Source organism: Tupaia chinensis, unplaced genomic scaffold (genome assembly GCF_000334495.1).
Source record: "Tupaia chinensis unplaced genomic scaffold, TupChi_1.0 Scaffold000215_1, whole genome shotgun sequence".
Lineage (NCBI taxonomy): Eukaryota > Metazoa > Chordata > Mammalia > Scandentia > Tupaiidae > Tupaia > Tupaia belangeri.
This window is the reverse complement of record NW_006159690.1, coordinates 1,362,721-1,387,077: the sequence shown is the minus strand read 5'-3', so window position 1 is coordinate 1,387,077 and position 24,357 is coordinate 1,362,721. Positions and strand designations below refer to the sequence as shown.

Sequence of the window (24,357 nt, the reverse complement as noted above, 5' to 3'; positions counted from 1 at the left end):
CACAGCTGAATTCACACAGGCAGGGCAATTAATACATATTAATACATTAGAAAATTTGTGAGATAGATGTCATCCCATGTCCCATGTTATATATCTGGAAATAGACCCAACTCCCAGAGTTAGACTATTAGGGAGCTGGGTTTCCTGTACAGCCAGAGCAAATCCAAGGTTTCTTCTTCTTCCTACTTTTTTAAAAAGTATTTTATTTAACTTTATTTATTTAATTATTTTCGAATAATATTTTCTATTTAATTTTTTTTCTTAATTTTAACTTCATTAATTTAGTTGAATTTGACTAGAGAGAGACAGAGTGAGAGAGAGAGAAAGAGAGAGAGAAAGCCATCAGGTCTGGGACTCGAACTGCAGTTGACCATGTGGGAGTCTAGTGCCATTGACCACACCACTTGCTGGCCCCTATTTATTTATAATTAATGTGACCAGAGGAGGGGAGAGGGAGATGGAGAGGGAGAAGGAGAGGGAGAAGGAAAGGGAGAGAGAGAAAAAGTGAGAAAGCAAGCTGCCAGGTCCAGGACTAGAACCACAGTTGCCTATGTGAGAGTCCAGCACATTCAACCACCACGCCACCTGCCAGCCCCTCTTCTTTTTTCTTAGGGGTCTAAACCCTCCTGCCTCAGCCTTCCGAGTAGCTGAGACTACAGGAGTGCACCACGGTACCCAGCTTTTAATGTGGGTCAGAAAGAACACTGGAGCCTCATGTGACTTCCATCACCCATACTGCCACAGCTGGCCTAGGGTTTGTTTCTTTAATCACTAAACTTGATCATTCAGCCATATTTAAGAAAAGAATTTAACTCTGTAGGTAAGAGTTTCCAGTCAGATAAACAGTTCCATCTCTTCTGGCCATTGAAACACTAATTAAGTAATAAAATATTGGCACACAGATTACCAGATACTAAATATTTACTCAGTCAAACAAAAGGCTGCCAGCAGTGTGTATATCTCTCAATGCAATTTTAAGTGATTTTCCTTTATACAGTATAAAAGTGGATATAGCAATAGACTACTCAGAATCACTCCTGTATCTTTTTTCTCCCTATAAAATAAGATGTAGGAAATCTTCCCAACTCAGCTAATTTAGGAAAGTAGCGGGAAGACAAATTGAGGTCTGAGAAATTTTGGAAAATACTGAACTGCATAAAAAATATCTATATACTTAAATCCAAAAGGTGGGACTGGCAGTTAGTGTAATGGCTATGTTGCTGGACTCCCATGTAGCTGACCGCCGTTCGAGTCCCAGACCTGGAGGCTTATACTCACGCCGGGCGCGTGTGCGTGCGTGCCCAAGCTCCCGAGAGGAGAATGGAGGAGAAGGGATTGCGGTGTGGCCATCCCCCCATGGGGGTGATCTCTCACTTTCTATCTCTCTGTCTCTCTCTGTCTTTCTGGCAAGAGCACATGCCCTATAGCAAAAACAAAACAAAACAAAGCAAAACAAAAAAACCTCTCCAAAAAAAAAAATTAAATAAACCCAAAAGGTAACAATAGCAGCAAAAACAATTATTTTACCATGGGTGTTTCCTTTAGAGAATAAATAATCTACAAGTTTCTGGTAGAGCTGAGAGGAAATTATGCAATAAAGCTTTCTGAATGTCTACTATATGTTAGGCCCTATAATTCAGTGACCAGACATTCCAAAAGGGTCATGTTATAGTCTGAATGTATTCTCCCAAAATTCACATGTTGAAATCTAATCACCAATACGGAGGTTAATGGGTGGGACTTTTTGAAAGATGATTGGGTCATAAAGGTGGAACCCTCATAAATGGGATTAGTGTCCCAATAAAATAGGCCCAGGAGAGCCCCTTCTGCCACACACAGACCCAAATAGAAAATACTTTCTATGAAACAGGAATTGGATTCTTATCAGAATTCATCTGTTTTTGCCTTGATCTCAGACTTCCTGGCCTCCAGAACATTGAGAAATAAATTTCTGTTGTATATAAGCCACTCAGTTTACGATATTTTATTATGGCAGAGTCTGAATGGACTAAGACATCTCATAATTGCATTACATATTTTGAATGTACATTAATACTTCTAAATTGTTTAAAACCACTTGCAGTAAATAAGCATTCAGCAGCATCTTCAAGTGTTTTTTTTTTTTTTTTTTTTTTAAGCACTTGGGCTAACCTGGGTCAGCGTGGTTTCTCAATCTTGTATATATTTGTTTACTGAACAAATTCTTTACTTGATCCTGTTTGGTTCTGAACAATCAAAATTGAAATCATCAGACACTAAGTTGGTGAGGCTTTCCTACTATTATTAAAATTCCACTCTGTCCTCTGTATCCTTTTTTTCTTGGATGTACCAGAGTCTAGTGAGGCATTTTATTTGTATGTGCGTATTACATCCCTAGAAAAGGAATCCCAGGACTTTCCCTCCTGTACGTTTCCATCTTGCTTCTACATGGTCCATGATGCCAGCTGAGGTTGTCAGCGATGGGAGCAGATTATTCTGTATTCTGCCATTTCTTTAGATCTTTGAGTTGCACAGCAAATCTGGGGCTGATCACTCCACACTTGTTTAACCTGCCAGTGAGGTTCGCAACAATTTTTCTTACTCTGTGGCCATCAATGATTTCAAATTTGCCAATGGAACCAGGCTTCATCATCACAGTTGGAAACTGGACAACGACTTTGGAGCACGGCCTAATAAGAACCTGGAGTTTGCCTCTCTTCTCAGCACTGTTGATCCTCTTGAGGGTAGCAGCCAGGACATTCATGCACACCATTATGGCGGCACAGTAAGATGGCGGTAAGAGCCTGTCCTCTGTATTCTAAACAATTTCAAATCATTCTTTTCCTTACTGAAGGAGAGATCTATTTCCCAGCCATTTTATCGCATTAAATGATTTCCTTTGGGTCCTATTCAATATTCTTTTTGTTCTCTTTAAAATGGGATGGCCTGGTTTGGGTAATAAAGGCCCCATAAATGCTGAAGTATCTAGCATTGTTAATAACAGCATTTTCAACCACAGTCACCACCAGGTATTAGAGACAATTGTTAAGTGCTATATGCATCTTCACATGTAAGCCACAAATTTATGTGCAGTTTCCATGCCTAAATGCATTACTTATGTACACTTCTCTTAATGGGTATCATATTAATTTCTTGAGTGGCTGATGTTTCTGCAAGTCTGTTCAAGTTTTCATCATCTAACTCTAATTTTTCAACCTCAGTGACAGGAAGGGCAAGAAAACAAAACAACGACAACAACAAAAATTGATTGGAATCTTACGGAGAAGTCAACGTGAGTAAATATGAAGGGTCTGTCTTGATATACAAATACATTTAAGGAGGGAGATTTTTCCCTCTAGTAGTCAGAGTGAAAATCTGGAAACCAGAATGTGCCACTGAATGGGAGAAAATGGAGCCAGTGCAGGATTTCTTCAGGAACACAGTAGCGAAACCAAATGAGGCTGAAATGATGATGTGGGAAGGAATATTTCCATCATGTGAGTAATGCCCACACCTGGGAATAAAGCTACTCCCTAACCTTAGGGTCCCATGGTCTCACCGATAGTAAGTCATGAGAAAGCTAAGAATAATGATGCTCACTCTCATAAAATAGCAGCTAATGTTCTTTCAGTCCTTATTCTATGCTCAAGAGCATACTGAACACTTTCATTTTTGAAAAACCACAGTGAATGAGGGAGGTGCTCCATCATCCCGTTACAGATGATAATGGAGGCCCTGAGGGAAAAGAAACAGCAACATTTAACACACAAGGTCAAGTATGTCACATAATAACTTGTCATTTAGTCAAAGAACAGGGAAACAACCACATTCCACTGCTGATAAGGCAGGGAAGGCTACAGACAATTCCCATTCTGATTCGCTTACGCCACAAAGGCCAGCAGTTGAGGGATGGGTAAGTGCAGAGCCCACAACACATTTCAACTCTGAATTTCTCACCCACTTAGTGTGAAACTCCTAAAAATACCCTGAGTTCTGCTTTTCTGCTTATGCTTTGATGAAGACATTCATGAGTCAGCAAATATACCAACTGAAGGTTTTAGGAGCAGTTAGAAGGTTCCAGTACCTTCATATACAGGATAATTAGCTCCAGTAAGGGAAGAATTTTTGTCATTGGAGTATAAATACTGGCCCCAATGACCAATCTTGTCATGTGAAATATTAAAAGTAAGTAATAGGAGAACCTCACAGTGAAAAGAATCATTACAGAAGGAACATGTATTTTCAGAATAGACAGTGATTTTGTTAGACAAACCAAAGAGAAAATGATCTCATACCAATAACAACATCTCCACAAAGACCTCAGATTTTAGAAAAGCAGATCTCACTTACCTGATGAAAACCAGCTTAACCTTGGACGGGGCAGTCTTAATAATGGCAGATGCATTTTGGTGACTTCTTCCATACAGGATTTGATTGTTTATCTGTTTGGGAAAAAGTAAAATGTACTTGTAAAACTACAATAGGTAGGGACCAGCAGTTGGCGTAATGGCTATGTCACTGGACTCCCATGTAGTCGACCACGGTTTGAGTCCCAGACCCGGTGGCTTAAACACACGCAAGGTACGTGTGCATGTGTGCCCAAGATCCCGAGAGGAAAATGGAGGAGAAGGGATTGTGGCATGGCCATCCCCCCGGAGGGGTGATTTCTCGCTTTCTGTCTCTACCTCTCTCTGTTTTTCTGATGAGCACAGAGCAAAAACCTCTCCAAAAAACCCCCCACCAAAACAAACAAAAACTACAATAGGTATGTTTTATATAACAATATATATGCACACATTTGTACATGTATATATGCATGCATATACACATATACTAGCTATTAAACAATAAAGTCTATTAATTTTTAGGTGGGTATGCTAATGCTAAAAATCTTGGTATTTTCAGTAGTACAGATTTAAACAATAATTATAAACAGCTATTAAAAATCTCTTAAATTCAGTTTTTACTACAGAGACATATGATTCTTGAACCTTCTGCTAAACTGCAAGAGAGCAGTCATTGAGCTTGATGCAAAAACTTTATAGGTATTTCATTTTCTCCAACTTTTCCAGATTCCTACAAAATGTAGAAAACAGACCAAACTTTGGTATTCACCAGAGCTCTCGCAGGCCCATTAAACATGATTTTGTGAATGTGTCAAGGTTATTACATAGCATAAATTTTGTTACTCCAGTGGAGGTAAATACTATATCCCTCTTTGAAGTCAAATTTTAGATCAATTGTACAGAAACATTTTACACAATCAATAAACCATCTGCTCACATTCAAGATGTGATGGGATTTCTAACTTAATTTGAATCACCTAAATATGTTCTAAAAACAGTTACATTCTAATTTTTTTCATTCCAGATTTTCTCACTAATAAACTATGATGACAGGTATAATCAGTCTCTTATTTTCCTTTATCCAATTGATAACAGCTTGTACAGTGTTGGCTTTCCTTTCCATTTCTTTAATAAGAGTTAATGTTTATACTATACTATCCTATTTAACTGTGGCCTTGATCATTTCCATTTAAGAGATAGTAGTGTTTACTGGGGCCGGCAGGGGGCGTGGTGGTTAAAGGCGCTGAACTCCCACATGGTCGACCGTGGTTTGAGTCCTGGCCTGGGACCCTTGCTTTCTCTCTGTTTCTCTCTGATCAAATTGAAAAATAATGATAATAAATAATTAATTCTTAAGAAGAAAAAGGAATAGTAGAGCGTACTGTACAATGGACAGTAAAATGCCTTTTGCATCTAATTTGCCTGTCCTCAGTGTCTTTGACGATTTGCATTTGAAGACATTCCTGAGAAAGGTACCTCTTCTGTCACAACAGTTACCATGAGAAAGTCTATGGACGTGAATACGCCAAAGGATGGAATGAAAATATATTATTTTTAACTGTCTTAAAAGAAGCTTATCCATCGCTTTGCCTAACAGTGGTTGAACTGAGATTCATATCCAAATTCCAGTTACTTCCTTACCCTGCCTCTCATTCTACTAACGTCTGTTCTTCACCAAGCTCATCGGTCTCACAGAAATCCACTCATCTTGGCACATTTCTCTGTGCCTCAGTTTCCTCTTTAAAAGGAATCTTGACATCCACTTTGCAAAGCTGTTGCGAGAAATAAATAAGTCTTTATTTATGATGCTCTTCATACCCAAAGGATTTTTTTTTTCTTTCAATTTTTGCTATAGGGTGCCTATGCTCGCCTGAAAGAGACAGAGAGATACAAAAGGGAAGTGAGAAATCACCCCCAGGGAAGTCAACCAAATTGCAATCCCTTTTTCTCCATTTTCTTCTTGGGATTTTGAGCATGCACGTGGCTTTTTTTGTCTTTCTTTTTTTAGCTATTTTTGCTATAGGCCGCATGTGCTGCTGAAGAGACAGAGAGACAGAAAATGAGAAATCAATCTCCAGGAGAGATGGCCATGCTGCAATCCCTTCTCTTCTATTCTCCTCTCAGGATTTTGGGCACACAAGCACACGCACCCAGAGTAAGTTTCAAGCCTCCAGGTCTGAGACTTGAACTGTGGTCAGTCACGTGTGAGTCCAGCGATGTAACTATTACACCATCTGCTGGTCCCCATGCAGCATATTTTTTAACACACTGAGTCCAGGACTTGAATCTCACAGTCAGCTATGTGAGATTCAGCACCTTAACCACCATACCATCTCCTAGCCCCACCTGAAAGTTTTTTTTTTAAATTTTTTTAAAGAGAGATTTTTGCTAGAGGCTAATGTGCTTGCCAGAGAAACAGAGACAGAAAGTGAGAAATCGCCCCCTGGGGCGGGGGCACACCGCAGTCCCTTCTCCTCCATTCTCCTCTCGGGATTTTAGGCAAGCACACACATGCACCTGGTGTGTTTTTTAAGCCATCCAAGACTCAAACCATAGTCGGACTATGTCCAGCGATGTAACCATTATGCCATCTGCTGGTTCCAGATTTTTCACTTTTCTTAATTAGCAGAGGGCATATGCATTTGCCAGAATGAGACAGACAGAGAGAGGAGAAAGCATCTCTCAGTGGGACAGGTCGTGTTGCAATCCCTTCTCCTCCATTTCCCCACCCTTTTGGAATTTTAGGCAGGCATAGACACATGCCTGATGTGTTTTTCAAGCTGCTCCATCTGGGATCTGAACTGTAGTTAGCCATGTGGGATCTAGTTCTCTTAACCAACAGACTACAGGCCCAGCCCAATATTTTACATTTTTATATATTCAAAAACAACTTATTGTTTCTGTAAAATTTTCTGCTTTTAATACTATGCATTTAAAAATGTGTTTACCTTCTAGATTATGTAATTTCTCCTAATATGTTCATGGCTTAATTTTTCTTCTGTCTGTTTACCTAACTTCATTGTAAGGGAAATAGTTAAAGATATCATATAGTTAGGGTGGCTCCATGGCCTGGTGGTTAAGGCAGCCAGGTCCTATCTGGCTGACTATAGTTCAAATCCCAGACTGGTGGCTTGAGAAACATGCATGTGTGCCCAAAATCCCCAAAGGAGGGCAAGATAGAGAAGGGACTTCAGCATAACCACTTCCTGTGGGGAATGTTTCTTCCTCCTCTCCCTTGAGAGTGCGTATTCCTTTTTGGAGAAAAAAAAAAAGAAGAAGAAGAAGAAAAAAAAAGAGAGAGAAAGAAAAACCCCAAATAACATAGTTATTAAAAGTAATGTAGGGGTCAGCAGGTGGTGTGGTGGTTGGAGCACTGGACTCCTACGTGGTCAACTGCAGTTTGAGTCCTGGACCTGGTGGCGTGCTTTCTCACTTTCCCTCTCTCTCAGTCTCTCTCTGGTGGGTGTATGTGTCCTATAACAAATTAAAAAAATAAATAAATAACATTAAATAAAATAGTTCTAGAAAAAATTTTTTAAAAAAAGCATACTTGGTGACATAGGAAATGTCCAAATGCATTCAGTTGCAAAACCAGATGATAAAATAGTATTTCTAGCATGATCATGTTTTTTGCTAACCATATCTTGACTCTCTTTAATTTGTAATTAACTACAAATAAGGATCTTTAAATCTTATTTGGAAATGAGATGATGTGTGGAATGAGCCTGATTCAATGCCAGGCACTGAGGCAATTATTTGCTAATGTCTTCCCCATGTGCCTGGCTTCCGTTTCCAGGAAGCCTGTTCTAAACCTCTTGTCTTTAAATCCTCACAGTAGGTTTAAAATGTTTCTTTTCTCTTCTCTTCCTTCTTTCCTCCTTCTAGTCTTTTCTTCTATTTCGCCTTCTTTCATCTTTTTCTCCTCCTTTCTCTTCCTTTCTTCCTTCCTTTCTTGAGAGTAAGAGACAGAGCAGAGTGTAAGAGACAAAAAGAGAGAAAGAAGGACGCACCCTCGGCAGAATTTCACGCTGAGACCGTCCCCAGCCTCCCCAGCCAGCTGGATTCGTGGGTGCATACAGGTCAACCAGGAAATCAAACCCATGATCTTCCAGGTGGGTCTAGCTTCAACAGTGGGTTACTACCACTGACGCCCAGCTGGCTAAACTTCCCTTACTGCATTTACACCCAACATGACGCGGTAAAGTCAATCCTTGTCACATGGTAAACATCATTACTCAACTGAGCTAAATTCTCTGAGGGCAGGAATCAGCATCTTCCTCCCGGTATTTCCCATCTTTTCACGCTGAGAACTGTTCATAGGTGTCATGCATCCTGATCGCAGTGGTGCTCCGTGAGGATGTGCTGAATTGCAGGGCCGTAATGGAAGTTGGCACTTAATCAACCGTGAGCCAGTTTTCTCTGACACAGGCTCCAGTCTTCAGTGATTGAAGACTTGAACTGTGGTCAGTCACGTGTGAGTCCAGCGATGTAACTATTACACCATCTGCTGGTCCCCATACAGCATATTTTTTAACACACTGAGTCCAGGACTTGAACCTCACAGTCAGCTATGTGAGATTCAGCACCTTAACCACCATACCATCTCCTAGCCCCACCTGAAAGTTTTTTTTTTAAATTTTTTTAAAGAGAGATTTTTGCTAGAGGCTAATGTGCTTGCCAGAGAAACAGAGACAGAAAGTGAGAAATCGCCCCCTGGGGCGGGGGCACACCGCAGTCCCTTCTCCTCCATTCTCCTCTCGGGATTTTAGGCAAGCACACACATGCACCTGGTGTGTTTTTTAAGCCATCCAAGACTCAAACCATAGTCGGACTATGTCCAGCGATGTAACCATTATGCCATCTGCTGGTTCCAGATTTTTCACTTTTCTTAATTAGCAGAGGGCATATGCATTTGCCAGAATGAGACAGACAGAGAGAGGAGAAAGCATCTCTCAGTGGGACAGGTCGTGTTGCAATCCCTTCTCCTCCATTTCCCCACCCTTTTGGAATTTTAGGCAGGCATAGACACATGCCTGATGTGTTTTTCAAGCTGCTCCATCTGGGATCTGAACTGTAGTTAGCCATGTGGGATCTAGTTCTCTTAACCAACAGACTACAGGCCCAGCCCAATATTTTACATTTTTATATATTCAAAAACAACTTATTGTTTCTGTAAAATTTTCTGCTTTTAATACTATGCATTTAAAAATGTGTTTACCTTCTAGATTATGTAATTTCTCCTAATATGTTCATGGCTTAATTTTTCTTCTGTCTGTTTACCTAACTTCATTATAAGGGAAATAGTTAAAGATATCATATAGTTAGGGTGGCTCCATGGCCTGGTGGTTAAGGCAGCCAGGTCCTATCTGGCTGACTATAGTTCAAATCCCAGACTGGTGGCTTGAGAAACATGCATGTGTGCCCAAAATCCCCAAAGGAGGGCAAGATAGAGAAGGGACTTCAGCATAACCACTTCCTGTGGGGAATGTTTCTTCCTCCTCTCCCTTGAGAGTGCGTATTCCTTTTTGGAAAAAAAAAAAAAAAAAAAGAAGAAGAAAAAAAAAGAGAGAGAAAGAAAAACCCTCCATAACATAGTTATTAAAAGTAATGTAGGGGTCAGCAGGTGGTGTGGTGGTTGGAGCACTGGACTCCTACGTGGTCAACTGCAGTTTGAGTCCTGGACCTGGTGGCGTGCTTTCTCACTTTCCCTCTCTCTCAGTCTCTCTCTGGTGGGTGTATGTGTCCTATAACAAATTAAAAAAAATAAATAAATAACATTAAATAAAATAGTTCTAGAAAAAATTTTTTAAAAAAAGCATACTTGGTGACATAGGAAATGTCCAAATGCATTCAGTTGCAAAACCAGATGATAAAATAGTATTTCTAGCATGATCATGTTTTTTGCTAACCATATCTTGACTCTCTTTAATTTGTAATTAACTACAAATAAGGATCTTTAAATCTTATTTGGAAATGAGATGATGTGTGGAATGAGCCTGATTCAATGCCAGGCACTGAGGCAATTATTTGCTAATGTCTTCCCCATGTGCCTGGCTTCCGTTTCCAGGAAGCCTGTTCTAAACCTCTTGTCTTTAAATCCTCACAGTAGGTTTAAAATGTTTCTTTTCTCTTCTCTTCCTTCTTTCCTCCTTCTAGTCTTTTCTTCTATTTCGCCTTCTTTCATCTTTTTCTCCTCCTTTCTCTTCCTTTCTTCCTTCCTTTCTTGAGAGTAAGAGACAGAGCAGAGTGTAAGAGACAAAAAGAGAGAAAGAAGGACGCACCCTCGGCAGAATTTCACGCTGAGACCGTCCCCAGCCTCCCCAGCCAGCTGGATTCGTGGGTGCATACAGGTCAACCAGGAAATCAAACCCATGATCTTCCAGGTGGGTCTAGCTTCAACAGTGGGTTACTACCACTGACGCCCAGCTGGCTAAACTTCCCTTACTGCATTTACACCCAACATGACGCGGTAAAGTCAATCCTTGTCACATGGTAAACATCATTACTCAACTGAGCTAAATTCTCTGAGGGCAGGAATCAGCATCTTCCTCCCGGTATTTCCCATCTTTTCACGCTGAGAACTGTTCATAGGTGTCATGCATCCTGATCGCAGTGGTGCTCCGTGAGGATGTGCTGAATTGCAGGGCCGTAATGGAAGTTGGCACTTAATCAACCGTGAGCCAGTTTTCTCTGACACAGGCTCCAGTCTTCAGTGATTGAAGTTAAAAAAAAATTTTTTTTTTTTGATCAGCAAGACTGAGTATGTAAAAAATGAAACCGTTTCATGTTTACAGATAGGTCTGCCTATTTCCAGTGACCCTCCATACTGATAGAAGAAACAATACCATTATACTAAGAGGAAAAATGATATTCATCTCAAATGAAGAAAGCAGGTGACTCCTTTCATGTACCTACGAGTACATCTGAAGTTATGCTACTTCGAAATGTTCCGAGGCGCTGGCAGGAGAAAGGTGAAGCAGCCTGCTTGCTACTGATGTTTTTTTTCCAGTGCCAACAACTCTGGTGTTTACTGCGTAGGCAGCTGCTCCCTGCCAATGTGAAGAGGCCTCTGGAGAAACCCTGCTATGTAGTGGGAAACTGGGAACCGAGTAAGAAACTCAAGATAGAGCCAAACCGGACTCAACTGGATTAAATCAGAAAGGAAAATGCAGATCTCTGGATAAAACAATCCAAGACAAAGCCTCTTTCTGGCCTTAAAAATGACACATGGGCAGTCTCTGAGTTTCAGGAAAGGAAGTTGTCTCATGTGTTTTCTTAGCCCTTATTTAATATAAAACAATTTCGCTATTTAAATCAAAGGTAATATAGCTTCCAACTCTGTAACAGTTTTTCTATTTCTTCATCACTAAAGAAAATGCACTCCAGAGAAAAGGCAGTAAGTAATTAGAAAAAATATAATACATTTTATGCACAATTAACTTTAAACTATCACTTATTATATTACAGGAAAGCTGTTATTTATTCTTTAAATAACAAATGTAGGAGGTCTTCCAAGCATAGAATAGGCAAAAAAAAAAAAAAAAAAAAAAGGAATTCTACACCCTTTTGAAGTCATCCAGGTTTATTACAATTAATCATAATTAACACTGACTGGGTGCTTACTCTGCACATAACCCTGTAGAACTCTTTATGCATAGCATCTCATTTAACTCTCAGGGTAACTGGTGTATTATTAACTTTCACAAGAACATAAAACTGAAACTCAGAGAGGTTGAGTAATTTGCCTGAGTTGATTTAGCTATTAGTTTAAAAGCCTATAATCTTGAGGCACACCCAGAGGTCACACTGCATGATGCAAAAACAAAAACAAAACAGATGATCCCTTCCTTCCTTTCTTCCCATCTTTTCTTTTCCTTTCCTTGCCTTTTTTACCTTCCTTTCCCCTCCCTCCCTCTCTGTTTGAGGTAACAGGGCATGTGTGCTCACCTGAGAGAGACACAGGGATTGAGAGGGGAAAAGCACCCCCTAAAGGGATGTGGTCAACCGTAATCTCTTCTCCATTTCTCTGTCCTGTCAGGTTCTGGGGCACACATGCACATATTCATGCACCTGGCATGCTTTTCAAACTGTTAGGGGTGGGATTTGAACCACAGTTGGTCATGTGGAATCCAGCCCCCCGAGCCAGCAGGCCACAGGGCTGGCCTGAAAATATGAGATAATTTCTTAAGGTTGGCTTTTCTTTTTTAAAAATTTATTTATTTCTTCCATGATGGAGAGAAAGGGAGAGAGGCTCACTGGTAACTGGGTCTTCTACCACGATTCACCACATGTCTCAGCCAGCACACACATGCATGTCTGGCATGCACCGAGAGGCCTTGGTATGTGAACCCAGGACTTCCCCATGTGGACCCAGTACCACAGAGCACAGAGCTACCACTGTGCCACCAGCTGGCCCTACAGATCATCTTCACAGTTCTCTACAGAGCAGACTCAGCAGGACCTGTCCCTCGCTAGCCCTCTTTGGCCCTGATAAATGTTGTTCTAATTATTTATGGCACTCCCTCTGAAAAGTGATCCACTTCGGATGAGAAATTGTACCATTATCTCGCTTTCATCAAGCCATGACTGTGAAAAGCGTGTTATACCTTTCCATCTCAATTTCTGCATCCCTAAGATGAGAAAACCAGATCAGAGAAAGGATATAGTAGACGCAGGAGAACCTTGCCAGGACCCGCCCACGTCTCTTTGCTGGCGACTGTTCTTCAAACTCCCTTATCCACTGGTGGACAGCCAAGTCTGTACTGCCTGTCACTCCAGGCCAACACTGAGGGGCATATGGCATGGACTGGGCCAATCCAGATTCTCTCTGTAGGGAGCTTTAAACAGGAGCAGAGACACACAGTTCACTATGCATGTTCCTTGAGCTTCTGGGCAATGGCCATACTCTGTCTGCCACATGGATAAAGAGGCAGGAAAAGACATCATTTCCTGAGGCCCAGTTGTACCTTGATCTTTAGTTTTTAGGAAGGACTCAACAATGACAGTAAATAATAGGGACTGAATGGTTATGTCTTCCCCCTCAAATTCACATGTTAAAACTGTAGTCCCGGGAACCAGCAGTTAGCGTAATGGCTATGTTGCTGGACTCCCACATAGTCGACTGCGGTTCGTGTCCCGGACCCGGTGGCTTAAAACTCACACCGGGCGCGTGTGCATGCGTGCCCAAGATCCTGAGAGGAGAATGGAGGAGAAGGGATTGCGGCGTGACCATCCCCCCTGGGGGGTGATTTCTCGCTTTCTGTCTCTATGTCTCTCTCTGTCTGTCTGGCGAGCGCACGCGCCCTACAGTGAAAATCTCTCCAAAAAAAAAAAAACCAAACCAAAACAAAACAAAACAAAAACCAAAAAACAAAACTGTAGTCCCTAATATGACAGTATTTACAGGTGTGGCCTTTGGGATGTAATTATATCATGAAGGTGGAGCCCTCGAGAACAGGACTATTGTGTGTATAAGAAGGGAAACAAGAGAGATGGCATCTCTTTCCACCATGTGAGGATACAGCAAGGAGACTGCAAACCATGAAGGCTCTTACCAGGAACTGTACCTTGATATTGGACATCCTAGCCTCAGAACTTCCTAGTCTTGAGAAATAATTGTCTATTGCTTACACCATCCAGTCTACAGTATTCATGATAGCACCTCTAGCTGACTAAAACAATATTTTCAATAATGTGTGCTCTTTGCATTCGAAAAGTTTCCACTGATACAGTTTCTGAGGCCCCTTCTAATTCTACACATTAATATAAACATCCAATTGACATACTTCTTTAAATTTCTTAGTCTTGTGCTTTTTCAGAAATTTCGTAAGTTGCCTTGGCATTCAAAAGGAGAAAAAAGAAAGAAAAAAAGATGCTTTCTGTCCAAAGCAGTTTTCTATGCTCTTAACCTATAATTCTGGTTTTCTTTTGTTTTTAGCTTCTGTTTTTGATTACTAATGTAGAGAATCTTCCAAGATCCTCCAGATGGTTAGTTCACTTTGGTCTCAGCTCCATAATCCCCAGGTCCCAGAAAGACAGTAATATTTTATCTTGTGAGTAAGTTAGTTCATTTTTCCCTTCAGGTTAAGAATTTCCAATTCAATGAAATGTTACTCAGGAGCAAATTATAGCAGCTCTGGATACTGAGGGCCACAGTCACAAATCAGAAACACCTGTACTGCGAAGTTTCTAAGTCATCTTATAATGGGTTTTCATTCTGCTTAATTTATCCCCCTGTGGGTTGGTTTCTGCTACTGTAGTGGGGGGAAGAAACCCCCAAAACCTGACATGAGATATAAATTCCCTATACTTATGTACCAGAAATGGGATGTTTAATTGTAATAGTTCATTGTTTATAGCAGAAGTAGAACTAGGGCTAATTCAGTGAAGACTCAGTATAAGTAAATTGATGCAAATCCTTTTGTTATACTACATAAACTTTCACTTTAGGGGTCTTTAGTGAGATTTGCTTGAATAAAATTAATTATTCAAAATATAATGAACAGATAGGTTTTCAACTACTCTTAATTTTCCATAGTTCAACTGAACATGAATATAAATTTAGGCTGAAGAGCAGCTCAATTAATCTACTCAAAAAACTTACCAAATTGGAAGTAAAAGTTAATTAACTTCTGCGAGGATTGGAAGTACTAATTATACAAAAATTAAAATTTAGTTCAAGTAACATATTCGCCTGAGGTTTGAACATCATGACAATAATATATTATCCTTTTATAAAAGGAATTATTTTATTTAACTTAAGTTGACCAGAGAGGGACAGAGTGTGAAAGAGAGAGAGGGAAAGTGAGAAAGTAACCCACCGGGGCCAGGACTTGAACAGCGGTCGGTTTAAGTGGGGAGTCCAGGGTCCTCAACCACCACGCCGCCTACCAGCTTCCCATAATATATTATTCTTAACAATACCTTTACCTATGACTTTATTCAATGAGAAGGATTTACTATAAAAAGTGGTAAGTTGTTTAAAAACTGAGTTAAATGTCATGTAACTTGAATTGCTGATAATAAAATCAGCAAAGCCTGCTCCCAGTTTTACCTTCAAATATATTGTAAACTTTACATTTCAAGATACTATAATCTACTGGTGAATTTTTTCTTCAGTAAACTCCTTTTTTTTTTTTTTTTAAGAGTTTTTTTGCTACAGGGTATGTGCACTCATCAGAATGAGACAGAGAGACAAAAAGTGAGAGATCACCCCCTGGGGGAGGGCCACGCTGCAATCCCTTCTCCTCCATTCTCCTCTTGGGATCTTGGGCAAGAATGCACACACGCCCGGAGAGAGTTTAAGTCACTGGGCCTGGGACTCGAACCGTGGTCGACTACATGGGAGTTCAGCGACATAGCCATTACGCTAACTGCTGGTCCTTCAGTAAACTCTTTTATTGACTACAGCACTCATGCAGGAAACAAAACCAAAAACTGAACAAACCTTAGTGTTTTAATGATTTTTTAAAAAGAATTATTTCACTTTATTTATCATTATTAATTTTATTTATATATCACTATTATTATTATTATTGTTGTTGTTGTTTGCTATAGAGTGCACACATACACTCATCAGAGAGAGAGAGAAAGTGAGAAAGCAAGTTGCCAAGTCCAGGACTTGATCCACAGTCAACCATATGGAAGTCCACAGTTTTAACTACCACACCACCTACTGGACCCTTAATTAGTATTTTTTATAGGTTAATCTTTGATCTAACAATATTAACTTTTTTTAAGAGAGATTTTTGCTATAGAGCATATGTGCTCACAAAAGAGACAGTGAGAGACAGAAAGTGAAAAATTACCCCCTGGGTGATGGTCACACTGCAATCCCTTCTCCTCCATTTTCCTCTCGGGATTTTGGACATGCACGCACACGTGTGTGGCATTAGTTTTAAGCCACCAGGTCCAGGACTTGAACCATGGTCAACTATGTGGGAGCCCAGCAATCTGACTATTGTGCCATCTGCTGGTCCCAACAATTTTAACTTTTAAGAATTTATCCTAAAGATTAAAAACTTAGGCATCAAAGTGGCTATCATAGCTATACTTTTAATAAAGCAGAATAACTGTGTTAATATCAACAAAAGAGTTATATTTATCATTGTATGTTGACAAATGAGAACCTGTGCCACTGCCACACAAAGGTAATGTGTTGGGTGAAAAAGTAATAGGTACCACATCACCTATTTATCTGGTCATTTTCATTTATGTAAAAGGTTTTGTCTGGGTCTAAGGAAAGCTCTTGTGGGTATTTCTAAATGTCAACAATGATGGCATCTCTGACTAGTCAGATATAAAGTGATTTTGGAATTCCTTTTCATCAAAAGGTGTGTGCATTCACTAGAGAGAGAGAGAGAGAGAGAGAGAAAGAAGGAAATTGAGAATTGAGAAATCACACTCCCCCCCCCACCCCGGAAGGGATGGCCATGCCACAATCTCTTCTCCATTCACCTTCTGGATTTTGGGCACACACGCACATGTACTCAGCATGCATTTCAAACTGCCAGGTCTGGGACTCAAACTGTGATTATCCACATGGGAGTCCAGTGCCTTTAACCACCATACTACCTGCTGGCCCTGGAATTCTTTTTTGATATTTTTGTAACTATAGTAATATTAAATGACAATAAACAAAACATACAACATACACACTGGAGACACACATATGCACACATGCTTGAAATGTTACTTTACTTGTCTCATACAAATCAGCAGAGGAATGTGTTATTAGTATCATGTACAGATGAAGAAGTTTAAGGAATATGACCAACATATAGACAAACAGAATTTATAGCCAAATTTCTTTGAATACAAAAGCTGGTCTTGCTACTTACTAATTGAATAACATTTCTTAAGGGTATTTATCTGCCGTGGAAAAAGTCACAGAATAATTTTTGTTTTTTCTTAAAGATTTTTGCTACAGGGTTCATGCACTTGCCAGAGAGTAAGAAAAAGAGACAGAGAGTGAGAAGGAAAATGAGAACCCCTTGGGGGGCTGGCCATGTCACAATCCCTTCTCCTCCATTCTCCTCTTAGGGTTTTGTGCACACATGCACATGTGCCCAGGGTGATTTTCAAGGTGCTGGATCTGGGACTCGAACCCAGGTCACCCATGTGGGAGTCCAGTACCTCAATTACCATGCCACCTGCTGGCCCCAGTAATTCATTATTTTAGGGAGTGGGAGAGATTTTCACTATAGAGTGTGTGTACTCACCAGAGAGACAGAGACAAAGAGAAAGTGAGAAATCACCTCCCAAGGGGATGGCCATGGCGCAATCTCCTCTCCATTTTCCTCTCGGGATTTTGGGCACACGTGCACACATGCCCAGTGTGAGTTTCAAGCCTCTGGGTCTGGGACCTAAACCACAGTCAGCTATGTGGGTGTCCAGTGTCTTAACCACTAGGCCACCTGCTGGCCCCACATTTTTAATCACATAAAATCTTAGTTTGATTTTAAAAGATTCACAAAGTGGAAGTCCCAGACACTGAAATATTCTAATAAAAGTATATTAGATTTTAGATATAGAGTCTATTCATCTACTTGTCAGTGATCACTACATTAAGTGATGAGGAAACAGGAATTATCATCTTCACAGTTACCATGGACAGCACACTAAGTAGGTTCTAGATATCAGATTCTCTGAAAGCCACATTAAAGAAATTACTATTCAATCACACACGATTCCTGTCCTCAAGCATCTGGTACTCTTTTAAGTAAGATGGTTTTAGAAACAAACAATTGTTGGGAACCAGCAGTTAGTGTAATGGCTATGTCGCTGGACTCCCATGTAGTCGACCATGGTTCGCGTCCCGGACCTGGTGGCTTAAAACTCACGCCGGGTGTGTGTGCGTGCGTGCCCAAGATCCCGAGAGGAGAATGGAGGAGAAGGGATTGCAGCGTGACCATCCCCCCTGGGGGGTGATTTCTCGCTTTCTGTCTCTATGTCTCTCTCTCTCTGTCTGGCGAATGCACGTGCCCTATAGCAAAAACCTCTCCAAAAAAAAAAAAAAAAGAAACAAACAACTGTACTGCCATATGATGGACAGAGACATAAAGGAAGAAGTAATCATCTTTTCTTGGCAACAGGGAGGCACCTCTCCCATGAAGGAGGCTGGGCTTAAGAAGAATAGACAGAAGCTTAGCAGGCAGAGGGAGACAAGGGTGGCAGAAGACCAGGACTGGGAAGAAGTATAGAAAAAAAATATGCCAGACCACCTGGTATCATGGTGGTTGAGGTGCTGGACCCCGCAGAGTTGACAGTGTGGTCTGAGAAATACACCGGGCATGTGTGCCTGCGTGCCCAGAGTGCGACCAGGGTGTAGAAATAGAGGAGAAGGGACGGCGGCGTTACCATGCCCTGTTGGAGGGTGCGTTCTCCCTTTCTGGCAAGTGCATGTGTCCTCTGGCAAATGAAAAAAAAGGTGGGGAGAGAGAAGTAGGTGTGAAACTAAAGGTCTTCTTGTAAGAACCATGGTATTTCAGTACAGCCTTTGGGTTAGGGAGAAAAGTAGACCAAGAGGTAATAGAAGTAGCCAAGTGCTGTTTAAAAAATACCTTGCAAACTTACAGAATATTTTTCCTTCCCCCAAATCTCTTCTAAAAATTTTTTTTTATAAATAGTGATCTAATTTTACTATTATTATTATTATTTATTTGCTAGAGGGCATGTATGCTCACCAGAGAGAGAGAGAAAGAGGAAAGGTGAGACAGCAAGCTACCAGGTCTAGGACTCAAACCATGGTTGGCCATGAGGGAGTCCAGTGCCTTAACTACCATGCCACCAGCTGGCTCCTCCTCAAAATCTCAAGCCCATAAAAAAGATGCTCACTATCAAAACCACCGCTTCCGTATTACAGAGGGAGAACAGAGGGAAGAAATGTATATCAAAGCTAGTGACAGAGTAGAGAAGATGGCTAAAATGCACTTGAAGACATAATTTTACAGTAATGGAAACTACTTCCGAATATATTACCACTTTAATTTTTTCTCAAAAAAGGCAAATACATCAAGCAGCAACTTAATGTGCTGGGCAAAGATGGTGGCTTTAAGGACTAAGTGTAATGGATGCAGTGCTGAAATGAGGTCCACCATAACGTCAATTTAATCTCTTTCTGGTAAAGTATGATGTTCCCAAAGAACCACATTCATTAAAAAGGCTAAGCATGAGAGATTTATTTTCTCTCAAACAAAGCAAATTAAATTGAAATACCTTCTAAAGACAGCGTCATAATAATACATAGTCCCCATCTTACTAAATTTAAATAGAAAAGGAAAATAGTTTTTTGAATCCTAAACCCTGACATATTTTTTAAAATATTAATTTCAAGGGACCAGCAGTTAGTGTAATGGCTATGTCGCTGGATTCCCACGTAGTAGACCACAGTTTGCGTCCCGGACCTGGTGGCTTAATTCTCATGCCGGGCACGTGTGCATGCGTGCCCAAGATCCCGAGAGGAGAATGGAGGAGAAGGGATTGCAGTGTGGCCATCCCCCCTGGGGGGTGATGTCTCGCTTTCTGTCTCTCTGTCTCTCTCTATCTGTCTGGTAAGTGCACGCACCCTCTAGCAAAAACCTCTCCATAAAAAAGAAAAAAAGTATTAATTTCAAGGAAGTGGATAGAGAAATATTCCTGCCCAATATTCCCCAGCTGCTATAGATTGGTTAGCCTGATAAAATGATACATGCCTCTAGAAAATAACCTATGACCTGCACAACACAGGAGGGAAAAAGCAAAATGGGACACAGGAGTAAATCCACTTCTTAACAGCTCATTAATATTTCAGGAGAATCATGTATCTCTAGAGGCTGAGGCCTTACACAGTAACTATGATAATAGCACTGTTAGTCACATAAGAAAAAGGATTCAAGGGACCAGTGACCTGGAATTTCTTCTACCATTGGTACTGGCTGGTTTAAATACTACTAACACGGAGCTTTGTGTTCACTCCTCTCATAAGAATAACTAATCTTCCCTCTAGCTGCCATCTTGTCCCCGCGTGTATGTGCCTAATCTCAGCTGGTCTGCCTGAGACCTCCTGAGCGCCAACCCTAGTCCCCCACCGGACTCCTTTTCTGCTCTGACAAGATGAAAGAAACGATCCTGAACCAGGAAAAACTCGCCAAGCTGCAGGCACAAGTGCACACTGGAGGGAAAGGAACTGCTCGCTTCTGAAGGTGGTTCATAGAACAGCTACAGCAGATGATAAGAAACTTCAGTTCTCCTTAAAGAAGTTAGGGGTAAACAATATCTCTGGTATTGAATTGGTGAATATGTTTACAAACCAGGGAACAGTGATGCACTTTAACAACCCTAAAGTGCAGGCATCTCTGGCAGCGAAGACTTTCACCATTACAGACCGGGCTGAGACAAAGCAGCTGATGGAAATGCTCCCTAGCATCTTAAACCAGCTTGAGGCAGGCATTCTGACTAGTTTAAGGAGACTGGCTGAAGCTCTGCCCAAACAACCTGTGGATGGAAAAGCACCACTTGCTACTGGAGAGGAGGAGGATGATGAAGTTCCAGATCTCGTGGAGAATTTTGATGAGACTTCCAAGAATGAGGCAAACTGAATTGAGTCAACTTCTGAAAGGGATAAACACGAAGTTACTGGGAGCTGCTATTTTATATTATGACAGCTTTTTAAAATTCTGTTTTGTTTATGGATCTGATAAAATCTAGATCTCTAATATTTTTAAGCCTAAGCCCCTTGGACACTGCAGCTCTTTTCAGATTTTGCTTATACACAGTTCATTCTTTGCAGCTAATTAAGCTGAAGAAGCCTGGGAATAAAGTTTGGAACAAAGGTTAATAAAGTTCTTTGCCTAGTAAAAAAAAAAAAAAAGGAGAGAGAGAGTTAACTAATCTGATTAAAACTCTCCCAGTTTTCTCTGTTACTAGAAGTTTATCCTCTTGCTTTCAAAATAGTTTATTTGTCCCTTCTACAGATAATCTAAAAATCCAATCAATCATCAAAGGACTATTCAAAGTCTCTAACCTCCTTACAATGTCTGTTTCCTTTTGTTTGTTTTTTAAACACTAATCTTAGTGAGTCAGTCCTACAGGGGCAGGACTACATCACAGGCATTTGCTAGCTTTTTTTTTTTTTTAAAGAATTCTTTATTCAGTTTTCAATTTATTCATTCATTTATTTTAATTTGACCAGAGAGAGAAAAACAGAGAGAGAGGAAAAGTGAGAAAGCAAGTCACCATGTCCGGGACTCGGACCACGGTCAGCCATGTGGGAGTGTCCAGCACCTTAACCACCATGCCACCTGCTGGTCCAGCACTTACTAGCTTTTAAAGTACATCTTATATGTAATCCAGCACTGTAACAGTGCTGAGGTAGGTGGGTGCTCCTGTCCTTTTGTAATGAGAACAGAGACTCACAAATCCAGTGACTTGTAAAAGGGTTCTAGGTATGGGAACCAGCAGTTAGCGTAATGGCTATGTTGCTGGACTCCCACGTAGTCGACTGCGGTTCATGTCCTGGACCCGGTGGCTTAAAACTCACGCCGGGCGCGTGTGCGTGCGTGCCCAAGATCCCGAGAGGAGAATGGAGGAGAAGGGAAGTGATTGCGGCGTGACCATCCCCCCTGGGGGGTGATTTCTCGCTTTCTGCCTCTATGTCTCTGTCTGTCTGGCGAGCGCACGTGCCCTACAGTGAAAATCTCTCCCCCCCCCAAAAAAAAAAAAAAAAAAAAAAGGGTTCTAGGTATGGCAGTGGTAGCGCCAGAATCCAAACTAAAATCTCTTGATCCAAAGCCCCTAGTAGAGACAGGGCTTCTGGAATGGGTCACGGGTATGCTCAGCAGGGTACCACGGACTCCCACTGCCTTTCTTATACTCTAATAACCCATGTCCCATTCCTAACCATCCACCTCTGCAGAAAAACCCCCCAGCACTCCTTCTTATTCCATTCTCTTTACCATGGGGTAAAAAGCAGAGAAAACCCCAGTCCAGGTGTCAGGTTGACAAACTGCCTCACCAGACACTATTCCTATTTTCTTTCTACATTATCTGTATATGGAAGATATATATGTGAACAACTTTCTTTGATGAAAAATAACTGCACCTATCAGGTTGATTACTATCTGATAATATGCAGTGTTTGCTAGGTTTTTTGTTGGGGGGGGGAGGTTTTATTTTGATTACTATCTGATAATATGCAGTGTTTGCTAGTTTTTTTTTTTTTTAAGAGGAAAAAACAGCCTCTTATATACTGATAACAGGACAGAGATTTCTATTATGCCAGTAAAGTAAAATACAGAAATAAATTATGCCTTGAGGCTGAGATAACCTGAGAGCGCATGTTTCCAGGCTGCATTTCAGGTCAGTATGCACAAGAGCAATGAGTGGAAAGAAAAGGGAACTGGAGAAGACACTAAAGAGCACGGAAGAGCAGAGAACTGTCTATAATAGTCCTACTGGGCTGGACTGAGATGCACATCATGCTGGGTAAAGTCTCTTCACAATCTCAATGATGTATAGCAATTTAATGTATGAATGATCATTTAAAAAATTAAAAAATATGACAAGCCCACAAAAAATAAGTATACTGAAATATTCTTAAATATATATCTCAAGTATTATTAACTACATATCCCTCTAGATCCACATTTATTCCTTCTCAATAATTCGTTTATACTGTATAAATGAAATAAAATCTTTCTTCTTAAAAAAAAGACATGGGGGGAACTGCAGAATGAAAGGGGAGGGGGGGTTAAGAGAGGCACTGCTGAAAACTCACCCTCCCACGTGGCAATTTTCTTCCCCAGCACGCATTCTTATCCCTATTTTTAGTAATCTCAGTTTCTCCCGTCATCATCATTCTTATTTTCTGTGCTCATAGCCCTTTCTTGCCATGATTTTTAGATAATCTGGCTCACCGGAGACATTTCACATACAGCTTCTGTGAGAGCAATAATGAGGTCTGCAGTGTTAAAAATGAAATGATCATCATTCCTCCAGTAACAGTCAGAATAGAGATTTTTGGCCTAAATATTTCAGGAGCATAAAGACAATGAAGTATGAGTAAATAATTCACAACTTTTCCTCTAACAAGCCACAGTTGGACACAAAAATGGCAGCAATAGAGCTCAAGGACCTCCTGGCAGGAAACACAGAAAAGAACAAGGCCACCCAGTATGAACGAGGTTTTACATAATAGTTTCTGCAGCATAAAAATAAAACCCTAACTCAATGCTGGGACAAAGGACAGTTCTTTTATTATGCAGTTTAGATAAGCTTTCTTATTGTGAAAGAACAAACACAAAACATGATTATTTTTCCTTCTGCTTCTTAAATAATGGATATAATTTCACCAATTTTTCTTTTAATGAATTCAAAGTGCATTTTTTTTGGGGGGGGGGGCTATAGGGTACATGCGCTCACCAGAGACAGAAAGAGACAGTAAGTGAGAAATCACCCTCCAGGGGGAATGACCACACTAAAATCACTTTTCCTCCATTCTCCTCTCAAGATCTCGGGCACGCATGCACACATGCCCCGCCTGAGTTTTTTGTTCTTGTTTTTAAAGAATTATTTATTTATTTAATTCCAGTTGTTATTATTAGCTTTTAATTTGACCAGACACAGACAGAGGGAGAGAGAAAGGGAAAGCGAGAAAGCGAGCCACCAGGTCTGGGACTCAAACTGTGGTTGACCATGTGGGAATCCAGTGCCCCCCTCCCCACATGAGTTTTAAGCTGCCCGGTCCGGGACTCGTACCATGGTTGACTACGTGGAAATCCAGCAATGTAAACTTTATGCCATCTGCTGGTCACAATTGGTCTTCTTTTTAAAAATTCATGGTAAGAGTGTGTGCGTGTGCAAGAGAGAGTGAGATAGAGAGGGGGCTGAACCCTCCTTAGGGTCTGTCTCACTGTGATCCCCTTCCTCCAGGCCTCCAGTTCTCTGGATCTTGGGCACTCATGGGTGTGCCTGGCATGTTCCAGGCTGCACGTACCAGGATCTGAACCACAGTCACCGTGTGGGGCCCGTCTTCTCCACAGCGGTGCATTCATGC

At 40.9% G+C, this 24,357-nt stretch overlaps 1 protein-coding gene and 1 pseudogene across 5 annotated transcripts in view; one reads left to right on the top strand and one right to left on the bottom strand.

The window, feature by feature from the left end:
• PATJ (PATJ crumbs cell polarity complex component) overlaps positions 1 to 24,357 on the bottom strand; it is a 385,928-nt gene that overhangs the window by 148,760 nt on the left and 212,811 nt on the right. For all 5 annotated transcript variants that reach the window (XM_006147509.3, XM_006147510.3, XM_006147511.3 and 2 more), the window contains one exon: positions 4,330 to 4,421. In XM_006147509.3, the coding sequence (XP_006147571.1) occupies positions 4,330 to 4,421 (92 nt within the window). The remainder of the gene's footprint in view (positions 1 to 4,329; positions 4,422 to 24,357) is intronic.
• On the top strand, positions 20,418 to 20,925 carry LOC102492525 (transcription factor BTF3 pseudogene; annotated as a pseudogene).